The sequence below is a fragment of the Cynocephalus volans genome, chromosome 5, assembly GCF_027409185.1.
Source record: "Cynocephalus volans isolate mCynVol1 chromosome 5, mCynVol1.pri, whole genome shotgun sequence".
Taxonomy (NCBI): domain Eukaryota; kingdom Metazoa; phylum Chordata; class Mammalia; order Dermoptera; family Cynocephalidae; genus Cynocephalus; species Cynocephalus volans.
In genome coordinates this window covers 151,160,636-151,179,360 of record NC_084464.1, presented here as the reverse complement: position 1 = coordinate 151,179,360, position 18,725 = coordinate 151,160,636, and the positions used below count along the sequence as shown (strand labels likewise).

General features: G+C 34.8%; 1 protein-coding gene across 1 annotated transcript in view; it reads left to right on the top strand.

Moving 5' to 3' along the window:
* Positions 1-18,725, top strand: part of SYNE1 (spectrin repeat containing nuclear envelope protein 1) — a 422,354-nt gene that overhangs the window by 102,608 nt on the left and 301,021 nt on the right. The window contains exons 8-13 of the mRNA XM_063096991.1: positions 1,705-1,901; positions 4,220-4,329; positions 7,231-7,281; positions 11,158-11,265; positions 14,275-14,412; positions 15,683-15,847. Coding sequence (XP_062953061.1) covers positions 1,705-1,901; positions 4,220-4,329; positions 7,231-7,281; positions 11,158-11,265; positions 14,275-14,412; positions 15,683-15,847 — 769 coding nt within the window. The remainder of the gene's footprint in view (positions 1-1,704; positions 1,902-4,219; positions 4,330-7,230; positions 7,282-11,157; positions 11,266-14,274; positions 14,413-15,682; positions 15,848-18,725) is intronic.

Below are 18,725 nucleotides of genomic sequence, written 5' to 3'. Positions count from 1 at the left end.
ACACTGTTTCAACATACATACACACATTTGTTTTTTCAACAAATATAGAAGAAATAAAATATACTGAAACATTTTTAATTATCCCAACATAGTAAATATTTAGTGAAATATTTGCTATATTACTTTTTGAAAATGTCTAAAACAATAAGGAAGTTCAAGAAAATCAGAAAACACCTAATTACACAGTGAATATTTATTAGCTAACTGTTTATTTATTTATAGCTTCTTATTTTGTTAAAAGCTAATTTCAGGTATATTAAAGAGACAAAAACATTTTTAAATGAGGATATGTGGGCAAAGGGAAAATATTGGTAGGGAAGTCTGATGAAGCCAGAGGCAGATAAACAAATGAATAGATAACAAGGACCGATTTACTGTTCAATCTGCATGGATGTCAGATTTCTGCTGAAAAAATTACATTCGTATTACCAGAGACAGATACTCAAAAAGAACTAGGAGAAAATTCAAGATTACTTTACAATTACTGGAATCCTGTGAAATTGTTTTTAAAATACTTATTTAGAGCCAGTGATTTGGTCCAGTGATGCTATATTTAGCACAATATATTTTATGCAAACTGAATGGACATTGGTAAAACATGTTTTAAAGTGAAACTTAAGTTCTCTGAGATAAAACTGAAGAACACTTACCAGCTTATTATATTAATCAATGTATCAGTCAAATTATATTTTGCATGGAAATTCTGAGACTCTAGTAAACGATAATTGAGTGATGTTTCTATTTTATGTAGAAATTATAAATCCCTATATAGTTAATGAGGCTAATTTTTAAAAAAGAAATCTCCACATGACTTTATTCATTGAATGTTACCGAATTCAGTGATTCACAGACTCTACACACAGTCAAGGTGTCCTGTGCATGTTCAAAGACATCTTTGCAACTCTCCTTTTGGAACCGCCTTTATAATTGATAAGTTATATCCAAACAAATCACTTATTGTGAGATTGTCTCACTTCTGTTTTCAACAAGATATTACTAACAGATTGAATCTATTTCTTAATTGTAACTGGCTTTGATTTAATCAAACCTACCATTAAAGAAAAAAGATTTGCCGAAAAAGCATTGCCCCTCAAGGCAATTCCAGAAAAAAGTTTAAAAACAATTCGATATTTGGGTAATTGGAATTATTGTCTGGTCTTGTGCAGAGTATTGGCTCCTTTGTGACCACTTGCGAGATGTAATTACATCCATTGGCATTTGTACATTCTAATACCTTTGGTATAATTTAGCTACATTATCTTAGTCGATTATGACCTGTGCTTGCAGGACACAGTGGTGCTTATCATTGAAAATGTGTTAGAAATTTCTTCAGAATATATACAGTGGTTAATTATTATCACTTTTGGTGTTTTCATAATTTTACCTTTTTAAAATTTTGTCAGATATTTTTCTCTAAACTGGTTTTCCTTTAAAAAATAAGTGTAAAAGTGTGCTTTAAGTTGGCTATCTCAATGACTGAAAAATCTAATATAGAAAACTAAGTATGGAACCAGAATTTCGACATCCTGTCTTGTTACCCTTTAAAATTTTTGTTTTTTTAAAAAAATTTTTCTCAAAAATCATTAGCTAATGTAGCTAACTGTACTTTGTTGGTGAAAAACATTAGATTTTGCATGAGCTATTAAAGAAAGTGCTTGCATCTATTCAGAATGTGACATTATTTTATGTTTTAATCACACCAAGGCAGGCTGGAATAGAAGTGAAAGACTTTGGGCGGAGTTGGAGAAGTGGGGTAGCCTTTCATTCAGTTATCCATGCGATTCGACCTGAACTGGTGGACTTGGAGAGAGTGAAAAGCAGATCTAACAGAGAAAATCTGGAGACCGCTTTCACTATTGCTGAAACGGAACTGGGGATCCCAAGACTGCTGGATCCTGAAGGTACATTTAATAATCGTCTGCTGTTGTATACCTCAACACAGAGGGTTTGTATGTCTTAAACCCAGAAGTTACATGACTTCCAAGACTCTGTTAGACTCCAGAAAACTGGAGAAAAGTAGGAAGAAATAGTATCTTCCTGCATCAGTTTTCCTCTGGATAAATATTAGCCGCATATCTGCGAGCAAAATATGACTCCATTGCTCCAAACAGCTCTTAAGCATTGGTGTATCATCCAGATGAACCTGACTTACTCAGTGTACTTAAGGGTGGAAAGAAGTTTTTAGAAGTGTGTGTATGGGTGGGGGGGTGACAGGATAAAAGAATTACTCTATATAACTTTAAAGAAACTGGAAGAAATAAAAGATTATTAGTAACCTAAGATCACGTATTTAAAATATTGGTCATTAGACACTTAGAAATGTTAGTAACCATCCAGTGTTTTGGTGTCGGCCAGCAAACTACATAAATGATTGACTAATATTTTTCATTCCAATTGTTTGGCACATTTTTGATAAAACTGAATTTTAAGACTTTTTGGAAATGAAGTTAACTCTTTTAAGTCTTCAAAAGGTAATTGTGATGCCTTTAATAAACTAGTAAATTGTTGTATTGAAATAAAAGTATCAAAGTGAATTTTCTAAATGTCAAAGATAATCTTTTTTATTTGGGTTGGCAATTATGAAAATGTCTATTAATTATTGCAGAAATATATATATACAGTGAAAGCAAGGTATATTTAAGATGGAATTTCAGAATGAACTTTCCTAGCAGTAAAAAAAAGGATACACGTGCATTTCCAAGAGTAAGTTATAGAGACCTGATTGGATTTCCTCTGAGACCAGAAGCCCCATGGAGATCCCTCCTCACTTTAGGATCCTGTTTTGGGCACCCCACATTTATTAAAATAGCCAAGGGTTTTCCACCTTGTTTCTGCACAAAAAAGCCAAGGGGAAAACTGCACACATATTCCAGCTATCAACTTCAGAGGATGTAACAGAGTTGAAATTTTTTCTAGAGTGGGATGAAGGACAGAATAAATGGTTCTATCATATCCTCTAGACTAGAATATCTTAATATTTTCTTCAATAATCAGAATCTAATGTTGCTCAGTATAAGGCTATCCCAGATATAGGTGATCCTCTATTATCCTAATGAAAACTTCCTTTCAGAAATTTATTTAGCCAATTTTAATGTATAAATGTTTGGGGATCCAGATTAAATAGACCAATAGCTATCATAATAATTATTTTATAATTTAGTTACATATATAGTTAACAGAATTTACTGTGTTAAATCATGTATTAAATGTTATTTCACATTTCATGAAACAGTTTTACCGTCCTTCAATGTCAGTGATCTGTCATTTCTAAAATCACCTTTGAGTCATCTAACAGATTGAAGAATACATTGTCTTTGTTTCCTTTTAAGTGGTCTGAGTTGCAACACTTTCTAAATCCTACAGTGATATTCCCTAGAAATTATATCTCAAATTAAAAGGAAGCTTTGCAAAATATTAGGTTAGTTTTATAGTACTTCGTGGTGATTTTGGTTTGTTTTATTTTGCTTTTTGCTCTATAGATTGCTTTGCAAAATGTTATCATTTCTGTTTCCTTTAAAATGGGTATTTTAGAGACTTAGTTACAACATTCCATTCTTTATGGAGCCACACTTGCATTGACTGATTTTATTAGGTAAATATCTGCAAGCTTTTCAAAATCACAATGATTAAGCTCTTTTTAGTCTGTGCCTCCCTCAAAGAGTACTTGATTGTTCAAAGTACAGTAATTTAGAGAGAATGTCCCACAATGAATAGGCTAAGAAATTGAATAGAAGGCATCTCCCTTTCTTCTAAAGCAAAATTCATGGGGGTGGAAGGGGCTTACTATATTTGGTCATATACAGCATATGAGTTGTTATTTATCATCATACCTGTAGGCATTTTTATACTACCCACTCACCCCAATTCTAAAATTTACATATTATTTGCATTTTATTAACCAGACATTGTCAGAGTAACCATACAATATCTCAGATTTCAGATGAATTAATGTTAAGATTATTTAAATGAAACATGTACCACTTGCCCAAAAGTATTCCTTAAATTGTGTCATCTTTCTGAGTCATATAAAATTTCCATCATATATCATCCAATCTAAATCGGTTTCCTCTCCCCTCGAAAAAAAATTCTAAATAGTAATTCTATTTTCCTTCTGCATTTAAGACAGTGTTTCTTTTATACAATAGCCAGATTTCAAAGCTTGTATTAAAATCTAATGAATGTTAATTAACTCATTCACATTTGGTTTTGGTTTTTCCAGATGTTGATGTGGATAAACCAGATGAGAAGTCTATTATGACCTATGTGGCCCAGTTTCTGAAACATTATCCTGACATCCACAATACAGGGACTGATGGGCAAGACAATGATGTAGGTATTTCTTTTCTTCAAGTATGGATAGTGCATTCAATGATAATGACTCAGATTTTTAAGCATACTCTTCAAAAGATTACACTGGAATGCATTACAACATGAGAGCACTGAATAAAGAATAGGTATCAGCAAATGGGAGGTGATTACAGGAAAAGGTTTCTCTGGTTTGTATGTTGTATATGTTGTAGAGAACATTATTAATAATAAATGCTAACTATGTATGCTGATGAATGAAAGCTGAGGGAAGACAGCAGTGTTGGGAACTCCGTTTTAATTTTTCCATTTTTTTTAAACAAAAATTTTTTTTAAAAGGAAAAAGGAAAATTATTTGTACTTGACATCCTAGAAAGCTCCTGTCCTAGAAAAAAAAGTTAATAGGTTGATGTTAGTTTCCAACATTTTTCCGTGTATATGTAGACACATGTAATATTTTATCAAAAAAAGAATCTTAGTATTCATACAATTTTATAATTTTTTCATTAACGTTATAAAGAACTATGCAGATCATCATACATATGTATAATAAGGAATTTATGTGATCTTAATTGTTGGGAATTTCTAATTTTTTGTTATTATAGATAATGTTTTTATAAAAAATCTTGTAATAAAGACTTGTAAGATTCTTTCTTAGAAGTAGACTTCCTAGGCTAAATGACATACAAAATGTTAATGCTTTTTAAAATGTTTTTCAAGTTTCCCTGTAGAAAGTGTGTCCAATATTACACTTCAGCCAACACACCACAATGCCTCTTTTCCCGGTTGTTAACAACAATATGAACATTCTTCTAATATTTTTGAAGTAGTAATGTATGTTTTTAATTATACAGAGGTGGATTCATTGCTGAATTTAAAGTTAATTATAAGGCAAAATGGCAACAGGGAAAATAATAAATGGAATTTTCAATTGAGTTAAAAACCATCTCTGTCTTCATTGCTCAGATCTCAACTGAAGCGTTTAGAGAAGTTTGAGATTACAATGAAGAGCAATAAGAAAAACAAAAAATTTTAAACCTGCTTTCTAAAAAGACTTGGAAATAAGTTTAAGGAGGGAAAAGGTCAAAGGAGAATAACCCAAAGTTTTCAAGTGGGAAAAGGTATTACACTAATAAAAATCAGTGACTTCATAAAAGAATTAAGCAAAACAAAGATAGTTGGTGTTTCCTAGTTCTGTTGGATAAAGTTAATCTGGTGTTTGATAGAACTATGTTAGCTCTTACAAACTATAGTTTCAGGAAGCCTTTTTTGTTCCCTGGCAGTATTCAAGCCCAAAGATTGACCACCAGTGTTACTTATCTATAGTTGGCAAAGTAGATGTTTCTAAGATGCACCACAGAAAGTTAAAACAAAGACTCCACGTGCAAATGCCAGCATAGATTGATTTTGGAGTCACTTGGGGTTTTCTGGGTTTTGACAATATAATGGACATGGATGTTGCTGTGTGAATAAGAAACTCTATAGGAAAGCATATTAGACTCACCCCACACAGCACAGAGAAAATCAGATTTCCATCTGATTTTTGTATCTCAAGTCCGTATATTTGCCAATTGGATTTATATCTGATCTGGTTTCTGAGTTTTTACTGTTTTAGTCATCTCTTCAGATCAGTAAACTTTGTGGCTGGAAAAATCTAAGAAACAAAGAAAGATGCTTTAGTTAATGTTCATGAGCAGGAATTTAATGCAAAAATCCTTAGAGATTTGAAACACACACACACACACACACACACACACACACTTGATATAAGGTTGTAATACACTTTACTAAAGAGGTTTTATTGTTAAGAAATTAATTTAATTATCCAGAAAATAAATTTCCATCATTTCCTTCTGTCCCTTTCCTAAAAAAGGTAATGCATATATGATTTCTTTGGGGTTGTCACAAAAATTAATTTTGATGAAAATGTATCATAAGTTTTGCTTTTTTAAATGTGATATTTATAATGTAGGGGATAAGCATCTAAAACTAAATATTTTGAATAATTTTAAAATTTTTATTTTTTTATGATGAAGGGCTTATATATAATGAATGCAGTTAATGGTCACCTAATTCTGTCTAGTGAGTCTTTAAGATTTTATAGACTATGCATATTAGGATGACTGACACCATGACCTCAAAACACTCAGTATTTGTCTACTCAGATCTTAGTAAACATCTTAATTTATTTTTAAAATTCTTGGCATCAACATATCTACCAGTCTTTCTTTTTTGTGTGTATTTGATTTCCATATCACCTTTATGAGTTTATTTAAATTAAATATTTTATGGATATTATTTTAAATACAATTTTCCTACTGAAAATAGACATTGACATGCCTTTCTTCAACCAATAAAATTGATAAATAAACTTTTTCTCTTAAAATATTCCTTGGATAGTTAGTACTCAGTCATGAATAAATAAAATAGGTATATTGACTTATCTCTCTTACTGATTACACTTTCAGTTATTTTTCACCCATCCATTTTTCCACTGCAACAAATATTACTTACTGCTCTCAGAAGCACAGCACAGTCTTAATTATTACAAGGACACACAAATGTGTATGCTGCATGTATCTATAGAGAAAAATTATGAATCCGTATACCTCTTCTCTACAAAGTTCTCCTAAAACATTCAATGTTATTTTGAGACATGTTTACAAAATACATATGTAGCCATGCATGACTACTTCAAATTAAAATAAAAATGATGTTTGCCAGATAACTACATCGCCTTATTGGAGTTGAACATTTGTATATTTCCAAAAGTTATGAAAACATCTTCAAGTAATTATACCCTTCAAATTATTGTCAATTTATCTATAGACAGATGCCTCTCTTTTGATTATCTTCTTGTTTCTTATATAATTGTTGTACCTGATTTATATTTTGTTTCTTTATATTATCTTTTCATATTGTTAGGAAATACTTCCAGGTTTTTCATCTTTTGCATATTCTATTCAAAATTTTAAGGTAAGATTTAAGCAATCTTGAATTAGCGACCTCTTTCAAACATTCTACATTCTGTAGCTTGTTAGCCAGTCCTTTGCATATATTTGTCTTTATGTGTACATTTCTTTTTATACCTTAATCATGTTAGTTCTTTTTCCTTTCTAACAGGACAAATAACATGCATATGTGTTATCAAACATTAGAGACAGCCTAAGCCACTCCCATGTACTTGCCCACTAATCTTTAATTATAAAATGGTATCAATTAATTTATTTCTAATAACACTACTAGCACTAACAAAAAGAAGAATTTACAATAACATACCTGGTTTCTTTAAATGTGACATGGAAAATAAAAACAAAATTAAACAAAGTTAATAAAACAATAAAATAAAAATCTTTGTTAATAAGACTTGGTTCAATAAAACAAAGTTCATTTTTACGTGTTATATTAAACAGGAAATAATTGAAAAAGGTAAGTATCCAGTTAGCATCTCAGTCAGTTTCCTCACATCTTTTCTGCTAAATATTGGGTCACATGGGTTAGTAAAGTCCATGACACATAGTACAGGTGCTCAAAAAATATTTCTGAGATGAATGGTTATGACTTCTTGCCTGTTTCCCAATTATTAAGCACTTATCCTGAGTTTCAGCTTTTCAATCTTTCTCTAGTATTTCATGTAGGCCTGTGGTGAAGGATTTAGCAATACAACAGACTTTATGCCAGCATTGAAATGGAAAATCAGCGGTAACTAATTTCATGTCAAATATTAGTTAATTTTTATTTCATGCTCCATGAAGCATGAGTTTATGTATACCTAAACATGGTACAAAAAACATCAACATGCCTCTGTGTGTGTATGAGTGAAAGAAAGAGAGAGCAAGAGTAAAAGTGAAAGAAAAAGAGGAAAGTAGAGAGAATGCTGATGGTTTAGCTGCTTAGAATTTAGGTAGTTTTCTGTAAGCAAATAAGACCCTGCTGCACTTGAACACACATGAAAGTTGCAAGTTAAGGAAAAGACTGACAGGTTCTGGGACTCTAAATACTATTGTTCTGTACTTCATTTTCCTCACAGGAAAGAGAAAGCTGAGTGTTTAAATAGTGACATCCTTCTTACCTTATTGCTATTTGCTTGATGCTTTCCCACCTCTAAAAAAAAATGTCATTTACCAAATGGGACCCTAATAAAGCTGCTTTAAGCACATACTCTTTTTCTCTCAGAAAACTTTGTGAATTAATTTCAATTGGCAACAAACAGCTCCTCTTAGGGATAGTCCCAAGTGCTTTTCGAATGCAGAAGTTGATGAGGAGACTGTCTTCAAAGGCTCACAGTAAAGTCCTGTACTCACTGCAATATGGGTCACTTATACCAGTCACCTTGACCTCTGCCACCTTGAAGATAAACCTAGAGCATTTTCTTCCCCTGAGCTCATGTATTAGTCCTTTTCCGTTGCTTAGAAGACGATACCTGAAACTTGATATATTACAAAGAAATGAAATTTATTTCTTATCATTTCAGAGACTAGGAAGTCCAAAGTCCAGGGAACACATCTGGTGAGGGCCTTGTTCTTGGTGGTGACTCTACACAGCAACAGGGAGGATCACATGATGAAGGGGATGAGCAAGACAGAGCTAACCTCCTCACTTGCTTTTAAAGCCAGCAGAACCATGCCCATTACTCCATGAATGGATCAATTCATTCACGAGGGCACAGTTCTCACAATGCAAACCTATTAAAATTTCCACCTTTCGGGCCGAGGCCCGTGGCGCACTCGGGAGAGTGCGGAGCTGGGAGCGCGACGACGCTCCCACCGCGGGTTCGGATCCTATATAGGAATGGCCGGTGCACTCACTGGCTGAGTGCCGGTCACAAAAAGACGAAAAAAATAAATAAATAAATAAATAAACCTTGTAAAAAAAAAAAAAAAAAAAAAAAAATTTCCACCTTTCAGTCCGCCGTAATCTATTTCCCACCCTCTTAACACTGTTACAGTGGGAATTAAGTTTGCAATACATGAACTTTGGGGGGACACATCTGACCCATAGAAGCTCATAAGAAGGTGTTATCAGTGCTTTTCCGGGCATGAAAAATCAGCCGATATAAAACATGTGCCTTGATTATGTTCTTCTGTTCATTCAGAAGAGACATCATCAGAAGAGCTAAAGCTTTGCAGTCGTGGGCTCCAGGTCCATTTCTTTCTCTTATTAACTATGTTACCAGTTAATTATTTATCTTACAATTGTATATTGAGTTATACTGAGAACCAGACACTGTTACGCAATGGAGATAAAAAAAAATACGAGTGGTTTGTAACATGGGGAGAAAGAGACAATTAAGGAACAATTATGATATAATGTGTTTGGGTGAATACTCAGTCAGGTTGTTGCGGGATCATAGAGAAATGTTCTCAGTATATGGTCCCTAGACCAGCAGCATCTGATTCACCTGGAAACCTGTTAGAAATACAAATTCTTGGGCTGTGCTCCAGATCTGTGGAGCCAGAATGTGGGTGGTGCCCAACAGTCTGCATTTTCACAAGCCCTCCACGTGATTCTGGTACACACTAAAGTTTGGCAACCACCGGCCTAGGAGAGAGACCCCTAACACAGACTCTGAGTCAGCAAAAACTTCCTAGAGAAGGTTGTGCCTGGGCTGAGCTCTGAAGGCCTTATCCGGGGGAAAATGGGAAGAAAAGTGTTTAGGTAGAAAACGACTGCCTTTGCAAGACCAGAAAGTGAGAGAAGTCATGGATCATGATAACATTGAGTGGCAATCTATGTACTAGGTGTGTGGCATAGCTTACCTCTGATTCTCACCAGAACCATGGAAATGGTGTGCAATGATTCCACAGAAGAAGATGCTATAGTAGACAGGTTAAAAAAAGAAAAAAAAAAAAAAAACATGTGTCAAGATCATAGAGCTAATGTGTGGTAGAACTGGAACTCGAAACCAGTTTTGCTCACCTCTGTAGATGGCAGTCTTTCCACTGTAAAGCTTTACCTGTCAATGGGGACAGTCATTTCACCTGTGTCCTAGGACTGTGAGCAGCAAGTGAGTGCTGTAATTGAAAGCTATTTGTAAATGCCAAAATGTTTATGATCACTTTGGCATCCCTTTTTTTTCCCTTTGGAATAAGCAAGTCTGAGACACTTTGGCATTCTTCTGAGATATAAAATCTTGATGAAAAAGTAGGAAATTTTCACTAAATCAATGCTAGAATGGCTTCTTTGGTTATTTGTGGAAAAAAGTATGTAAATCCCAATTTTATTTTTCATTTTTGAGCTGTGAGGGGTGGCCTGGATGCATTCATTCAGCAGACAACTTGGTAAATCTCTTACAGGTGCCATGCTGCCAGAGTCTAGGAATACCATAGTGAACAAGATAAATATGTTTTCTGTCCACGTGAAGATTGATAAACTGAACATCACTTTAAATAATAATATAGACAAGTCATCCAATTTTATTGTGACTGTAACTCTTTGCATTGTCAAAATTAATCCCATCTGGGAAAGTCCTTCAGGTTACCAGCAGCCTTGGTTTAAGAAGCAACCGACAGGCCTATGTTTCCACTCCAGCTATTGCTTTTTCTGAGTATTTGTGCACTTTGGATATTCCCTCTTGAGCACATTTTCTTTGTTAAATTAGTGTTACTTGAGGAAAAAAAAAAAAATTAAGATAGATAATTTCAGTGTTTAACAAGAAAATTAAGATATTTTTCTAGAATTAACTTTTGCTTCTTACTCTCCAAATGGGGGTTGGGGAGGGAAGAAAGAAAATTTTCAGACACAGCTGGGACTTCTTAAATATTAAGTCTATTCTAGGATCAGTCAGGTATTAATTAGCAATTAAATAAATGCACAATTACTAAAAAAATTGTAATATTTCCTGGTTTTTAGAGAGAAGACAGGCTAATTTTGAAGGAAATGAATGTTTGGATAGAACAATTTGAAAGAGATTTGACAAGGGCACAGATGACAGAATCAAATTTGCAGGACAAATATCAGGTAATGTATGGAAAAATTTCAATTTTTCAAAAACTTTTCATGAGTAAGATTCATATACAAGGGGACTTCAAAAAGTTCATGGAAAAACTTGTATTATCTTTCAATTATATGTTTCCCCAAACTTTTTTTTTTTTTGTCTTTTTTTTTTTTTTTCTCGTGACCGGCACTCAGCCAGTGAATGTACCGGTCAGTCCTATATAGGATCCGAACCCGCGGCGGGAGTGTCGCCGCGCTGCCAGCGCAGCACTCTACCAAGTGCGCCACGGGCTCGGCCCTCCCCAAACTTTTTGAAGTACACTCTTATGTCATTTAAATCTGTGTTTAATCTTCTTTCACATTATGTTAATGAGAAGTCTTTAAATAAATAGTATGCATTATAATAAGTTTCTGCATAATTTGATACTTGTATTTCTATCTAAATAGGTAGTTTTAAATTGCATTGTGTCCACACTATACATGGAGCTCTGAGGCTTCATCACTTTTCCATAATTCAGTCTTATAGATGAACCCCAAAACACAAACATAGAGTCATTGTTTTTGTAGAACTCATGGTCTTATAGATGTCACCCAACACAAAAATTCCCACACACGGAAAAAAGAAACCCGCATGAGTCAAATTGAAATTTACTGTAAAATAAGCTGAATTAGGATGGCAACATGAATGTTTGGAGTGGGTCCATTAGACGGTCGATTTCAGCTGAGACCTGCTTAGTTCAACACTGTTGCATTCAAGTTGAGATCACAGTTATTGATTCTCCCAGTCTCATTCCGCTGCCATTAATTGGATTTCTGCTTCCAATTTCCACTTCCAAGACACAAAGTTTTATAACAGTTTTTTTCCCATTAAAAAGTTGTGATTCATGTTCTCACTTATTGGTGGGAGCTAAAAATTAATATATAAATTCACACACACACACACAAAAAAAAAAAACGGGGGGGGGAAGAAGATATAACAACCACAATTACTTGAAGTTGATACGACAAGCAAACAGAAAGGACATTGTTGGGGGGGAGGGGGGGAGGGAGGAGGGAGGGAGGTTTTGGTGATGGGGAGCAATAATCAGCCACAATGTATATCAACAAAATAAAATTAAAAAAAAAAAAACAATAGAGAAAATCAACAACAACAACAACACCAAAAAAGTTGTGATTTAGGGTTGGCCGTTTACTTAGTTGCTTAGAGAGCAGTGTTATAACACCAAGGTCAAGGGTTCAGATCCCCGTACAGGCCAGCTCCCCCAAAAACAAACAAACAAAACAAGTTATGATTTATTCTACACAGCATTGTCATTTTCCTTCTATTTAAAATATCACTTCATTTTAGTGGCAAAACTAAATATAGTATATTCTATATTATATTTTACATTATATTCTACTCTACATCATATTTCAATCATTTTTGCTACAAAAAAAAGGGCACAATGATGTGAGAGATTCAACATGGGAAACAATAAAAGATGTATCGATGGCATTAGTCTGTGTTTTTATATAATCGTGTCTGTAAAATATGCCTGAATTTAGATGGATGATACATCAATATTATATCTGTTGAACTTGGCAAATCAATAAATGTGTGTTCATTATGCATGTGCTCTTTTGCTTCGAAACTCAATGTAGTCTTTTTTTCCCCAAAATAAAATTTTCTGGGATGAGCTCCATTAAAAAATGATTCAGCTAGTAAATTGAGAACAGAAATGCAAGAATAGAATAAATATACTTATTTAGTCTGTTGGTGAATTTTAGTTTTAGCATAAATTATCAAAAAGAAATCCCAAGTTATAAAGTTACCTGTTGTACAGATGTTATTTTATAGGAGGGAAACAAAAAATTAGAAAAGTATAAAACAGACATACTCCTTTTAGGCTAAAGATGATCACTCGTCTCTTAAAAATAGGGTAAGAGACTATCTGAAATCTGAATATAGGGAAAATTTTCTTTCATGTGTGTATTACATAATCAGCATTTTCCATCTGTTTCAACTTATTATTAAATACCGTATTTTCTAGTTTTTCCATGAGTAGGATCCTGTGGAATAAAATTAAGGATTGATTTTATGTTTTGATATTATTTAAATTCCATTAAGTTATAGAAATGGAAGTTAGAAATTGTGATAAAATTTTTATTCACTATCTCCCCCCAGTGTTCTTCATGTGAATTTACATGTTTTTTTTAATTATTTTGAAATTCTTTTAGATGTGCTATCTGCTAGATCCTGCATCACCACTCTCTTGTTCTGTCACATAATTGTACATTCTAATGGCATTTTCAATTCATATTTGTACTTGGAATCACATTTCAGGATATATTAATTTAATGTAAAATGTAGAACTTTAAAATAACTACTTTTTTATGTGAGTTTGAAGCTCATGGTTAAGTCTACATCTCATAAATTTATTTTAACCATACTGTGACATACTTAATATTTTAATGCCATAAAATTAAAGCAAAGCGTTATTATGCAAATGAGATCCCCTGAAGTAAACCTCTTTATTCAGGCTTACTTAAACACAAATTAAGGTATCTTTAATTTGGGGTTATTTTGATGTATGTAATTTGTATTTGTAAATTGTTCGGTACTTTGAAGTAAAGCAACTGTTTTGATTATTAGCATAGATTTACACTCCTGTTTTCTATTATTTCCTGACAAACATGAACTGGTATGTAAATTACTTAACTAGAAATGAGAAATCCTAGGCTCTAGTCCTGCCTCTACCACTTGTCCTTGACAAGTTACTTCTGGGTTTCATAATAACAATGTGGGTCTATTTGGTAGGACTATGAAAAGAGCTAGAGAGGATGACATGAAAAAAGCACTTAGCACGGGATCAAGCTCATAGTCAGATGTTGGTGAATGGCAGCCGCTACAGTGTCATGACTGTCATTATTATTATCAACAACATATATTGAGTGCTATCCAAATATAAAGGATTGTTATTTAGGAAATGTGTTTTCCTTTGCTTTTGCTTTTTTTGACTCACTGCCATATTATTGCTGTTTTTCCTCTTTTAGTCATTTAAGCACTTCAGAGTTCAATATGAAATAAAAAGGAAACAGATTGAACATTTAATACAACCATTACATAGAGATGGGAAATTGTCACTCGACCAAGCATTAGTAAAACAATCCTGGGATAGAGTGTCCTCCAGGGTAAGTTCCCCTGCGATTAATTTCATCAAGGTTTATGTATCTTAGTAAAGAATATTTTTCATTATCTTTTCCTACATACACAGTGATACTGCATGAGACCCTGCTGCCTCTTTCTGAGGTTGGAAAGGCTTAACTTTGGGAGAATCTTTGCCCTCTTGTTAAGTTTTCCTGTGAGTTAGTGGAAGTGCTTGGTTTAACAGCTGTTTTCCTGCCTTGCCTAGCCTACATGGGATATTAGCCATTCACTAGATGATGGATTGAAATCCTGAGAGACCATCTGGATTACTGCTTACCTTACATGACTCAATTCTGGGTTGTTTGGAAGAGGTGACTGTCTTGTCTTGTAGAAGATGCTCACAAATAAAGCCTCAACAACTTCTCATATTCTGTTACTGTGTTTCATCAACACTTAATAATCTTCCTGTATTGACATACAATTTTGTATTCTTTAATTCAAGCACCTCTTCTTATCTGGTCACTCATAAATATGGAGGAAAACTACTCAGTATCTTTCATATTAATGTTCTTTGTGCTTTAAGACCAAGATGTCAAACCCTCGGACTTTTTTACCACTAATATGAATATTTGTCTTGAACTGACCTTTTTTTTTTTTTTTTTGATAATCTCATTTTTTCCATTGACTCCATCAAAGAATGGATTAGTTCCTAAGCACCTCAACTCATCCTACCTGGCATTCCAGTAAGCTAGGAAATGGTGCTTGAGAATTGGGTAGAATGGAAGAAATGGAGAAAAGGTTAAAAAATCATAGGATTATAGAAAAAATCCTGAAAACTCATCTTTGTCTACAGCTCTCTAGACAACCCTAATTTTTCTGGACTTGTTCTGATCACGTGGGAGTTTGTACTGGAATTCTCATGCTGTTGATCAGGTTACACATCTGCTGGTGCATAACTACTGCATCCTTTGAGAATGTCCACAAATCCAGGCTCTTTCCTTTCAGCAAAAGCAACACCAAAATTCAGTGGGTGCTTTTTGCTATTCCCACAAGAAGAAAGTTGCTTAAACTTCCAATATTCTTCCATGTCTAAGAAGCATTTTGAATTTCCTCAAAATTTGCTTGTAACTCTAATTTCTTCCCTATCCCCAAAGCATCAAACTCAGAACATAGATATTTGCTTATTTGATACTTATTAAATTAGCCTGCAATTATTAACTTAAAGCCTCAGGTAGGCTCTAAAATCATTGGGGAGACTTTAGGAGTTGTCTTCTGTATTAGAGATATTTCATTTTTCTGCCTTTTTCATTTCAGCTCTTTGATTGGCACATACAGCTTGATAAATCTCTTCCTGCACCTCTGGGCACCATAGGTGCCTGGCTGTACAGGGCAGAGGTGGCCCTGAGAGAGGAAATAACCATTCAGCAGGTCCATGAGGAAACAGCAAATATGATACAACGGAAACTTGAGCAACATAAGGTAAAAATTCTGGTTGGAAAACATTTCAGCATAATGGTCCTAGTGTGGCCTGGAGAGGGGGCCTTGTTAGATCCTGTCCTGGCAGAGACCTCCCAAATATCCATCCTACATGACTCAGACACACAGCAGATTCTTAGACATTCTCTAATTTGCATTTTTCTTTCCTGTACTTGTTAATGACAGTTCCAGGAGGCTGATTTCCTAAGACATTTTCCTGGAGCTCTGTGGTACTTTTTTCATCTGCAGCTATCTTTGTTACTTCTGTTGCTATATTTATTTTCAAAAGATAAGCCCACGGATAGTACACATTTACATAACAATGTGACTGGCTCTGGACCTCAGCCTTGACTTCAGTCTCTAGGAAGGCAGGCAGACATTCTTATGTCCTGGGGCTGTGGGGTTGACTGGAGGGGAGGGTGGCCTTAGGAAGTGATGGATTAGGCTTTGATGGCCTCTTAGTCATTTGGAACGTTTTTAGCTTAATGTACGGTCAGCTGTGTATAGTACAAGTTCCAATATACCTCTTTGTGTTTTGTGATAGTATGGGCCTCACTAAAAATGCTGTTTTTCATTAATGTCACATTAATGCAATCCTGCTTTTTGTGCAATTGAATTTTGCTCCCATTTGCTGTGTCGTGGTGGGGTTTTACTGCATATGTAGAAAACAAACTGATAAATGAAGATGTGTACTCCTGACTACATAGGAGCAATTTATAGCTCATAAATATTTTCTGCCGGATTATTGAGGTGTTCTTTAAAAAATCACTATAAGGAAATAGACTATTACATGTTCTAGACTAGCTCATAAAGCATGTTCAGGACAGATTTTGTTTTGTGCTTCTCTGGGACCTCACTTTTGGAATCAGCAGTGTACGGATACAGGCCCTTTCAACTCAGCTGACTCAGCCCCAGACTAGCTCATCAGACCGACAGAGCCAGATTTCACAGTCACAGGGTGTCACTCAGGGGCTGCCTCCATTACTCCTGGCCCTTATTTAGTTACCCGCGGTGGCTTCAGACACTTTTAGATTTGCTCGTGATCTTCGCCCTCCCCACCACTGTCAACACACGCACACAGAATTCCTCATCATCTGGCTTCTCAGATGACTTTGGGGTCTGTGCCATCTGTACAATACAACATAAAATCTGGGCCTGCTAGTCTGCACCTTAGCTCTCTGAGAATGGAGGAAGCTGTCAAGGAGGCAGAATGCAGGCCTCATATGAAATCAAGTCCCAAGGATATTTCCTGGGATTGAGCCAGGTTAAGGCTTCTCAGAAGCATAGAAACAACTGGGCCCTGTCATTTTTGAGACTCCCAGATATCAAAACTAGGGAAAACAGGGTTATACAAATAATACCTCTTTAACAAATTAGCAATTAAGTATATATAACATACAACAATTTCTATTCGTGTAAAACATGTAACAATTGAAATTATTTTAACTGACAAATTTTTTTTTTGCTTCCTAAAATTTATTTATGTTTAATTGACTTGTAGTGATTGTACGTATTTATATGGTACAGAGTTATATTTCAATACATGTATACGATATTTAATGATCAAATCAGGGTAATTAGCATATTCATCATGGCAAAAATTTATCATTTCTTTGTGATGAGACCATTTGAGCTCCTCTCTTCTAGCCAATTGAGAACATACAATAAATTATTGTTAATTAAAGATGCCCAGCACGACTGTAGACCATGGAACTTATTTGTACTATGAAGCTGTGATTTTGTGTCCATTAACCAACCTCCCCATCCCCCTCCCCCAGCCCCTTCAGAACCATCTGTTCTGAGCTAAGACCAACCCCTCCACTGTGCAATTTATCCCACCCTCCCCCCTCTCTCCCAAAGAAAATTCCTGTTATATTTCCCTCCTTTATTTGTTTTTTCTCTACCTTTCTCTGCTGGATTTCCTCCATCCACATACAAATATGCTGTTATCTCTCTTGTTGTTAACAAGTCTCTTTCTTAGCGACTTCCCCTTTCAGCTACTGTCCAATTTTTTCCTCCTTCCTTTTATAGCAAAGCTCTTGAAAAAATTTCTGTTTTTGTCTTAAAATTCTCTTCTCTCATTCTTTCTAGAACTTGTTCTAATCAAGCTTTCCCTCACCTGGCCACCCATGCAAAGTTTACTTTGCACGTTCACCTTGTGCCTGTAGTAACCGATGTGAATATTTGATACAAAAGAAGTCACTTCAGAGTTTTAAGTAAAATGTAGAATGTATATCAACTGTGAGTTAAACGTGTTGATTCAGCAAATATGCATTGAGGGCCTACTGTGTGCCAGTGTTCAGCACCAGGGCAAGAGGTGAAGGTGACAAGGTCCAGGCATTGGTGGTACCTCGAGTCTAGAGGGCTGAGAAACGTCCATGTGTTTTGTTGTTCATATAATAGAGTCAAGTCTAATTTAAATGTTCCACATTTAAATTAGAGAGAATGTCCTACTATGTAACTGTGTTACTTACTAGATAATTATAAGATTACACAGAAATATTAATTAAGTGCATAGTATAGGTGGCATTAGCCCCTGTCAGGGAGTGAGTTTTAAGTTGGACGATGCACATGCTGTCTCTGTTTTCAGTGACTATATGATTTGAGGCTCTTGATGAGCCCTTCTGGATCTTTTGACAGAGAGAGGGAGAGAAAGTGACTATGCCAGTTACCAGGAGTGCAGCTAGAACAGTCTCTCTACCAAAATGTAGTGAATAAGCCATAAAAACCAGAAACAAAGTGGAGCAGGGAAAGGAAGAGGGGTGGGAGACCGAAAAAAACAAAAAGGACTAGACTAACAAGAAAACTGGGGGATGCAATAAAGAGACATCAGGAAGCAAGGAGAGGCAGGTAGGAGCTAAGGCCAGGTTCAAAGTGCAGC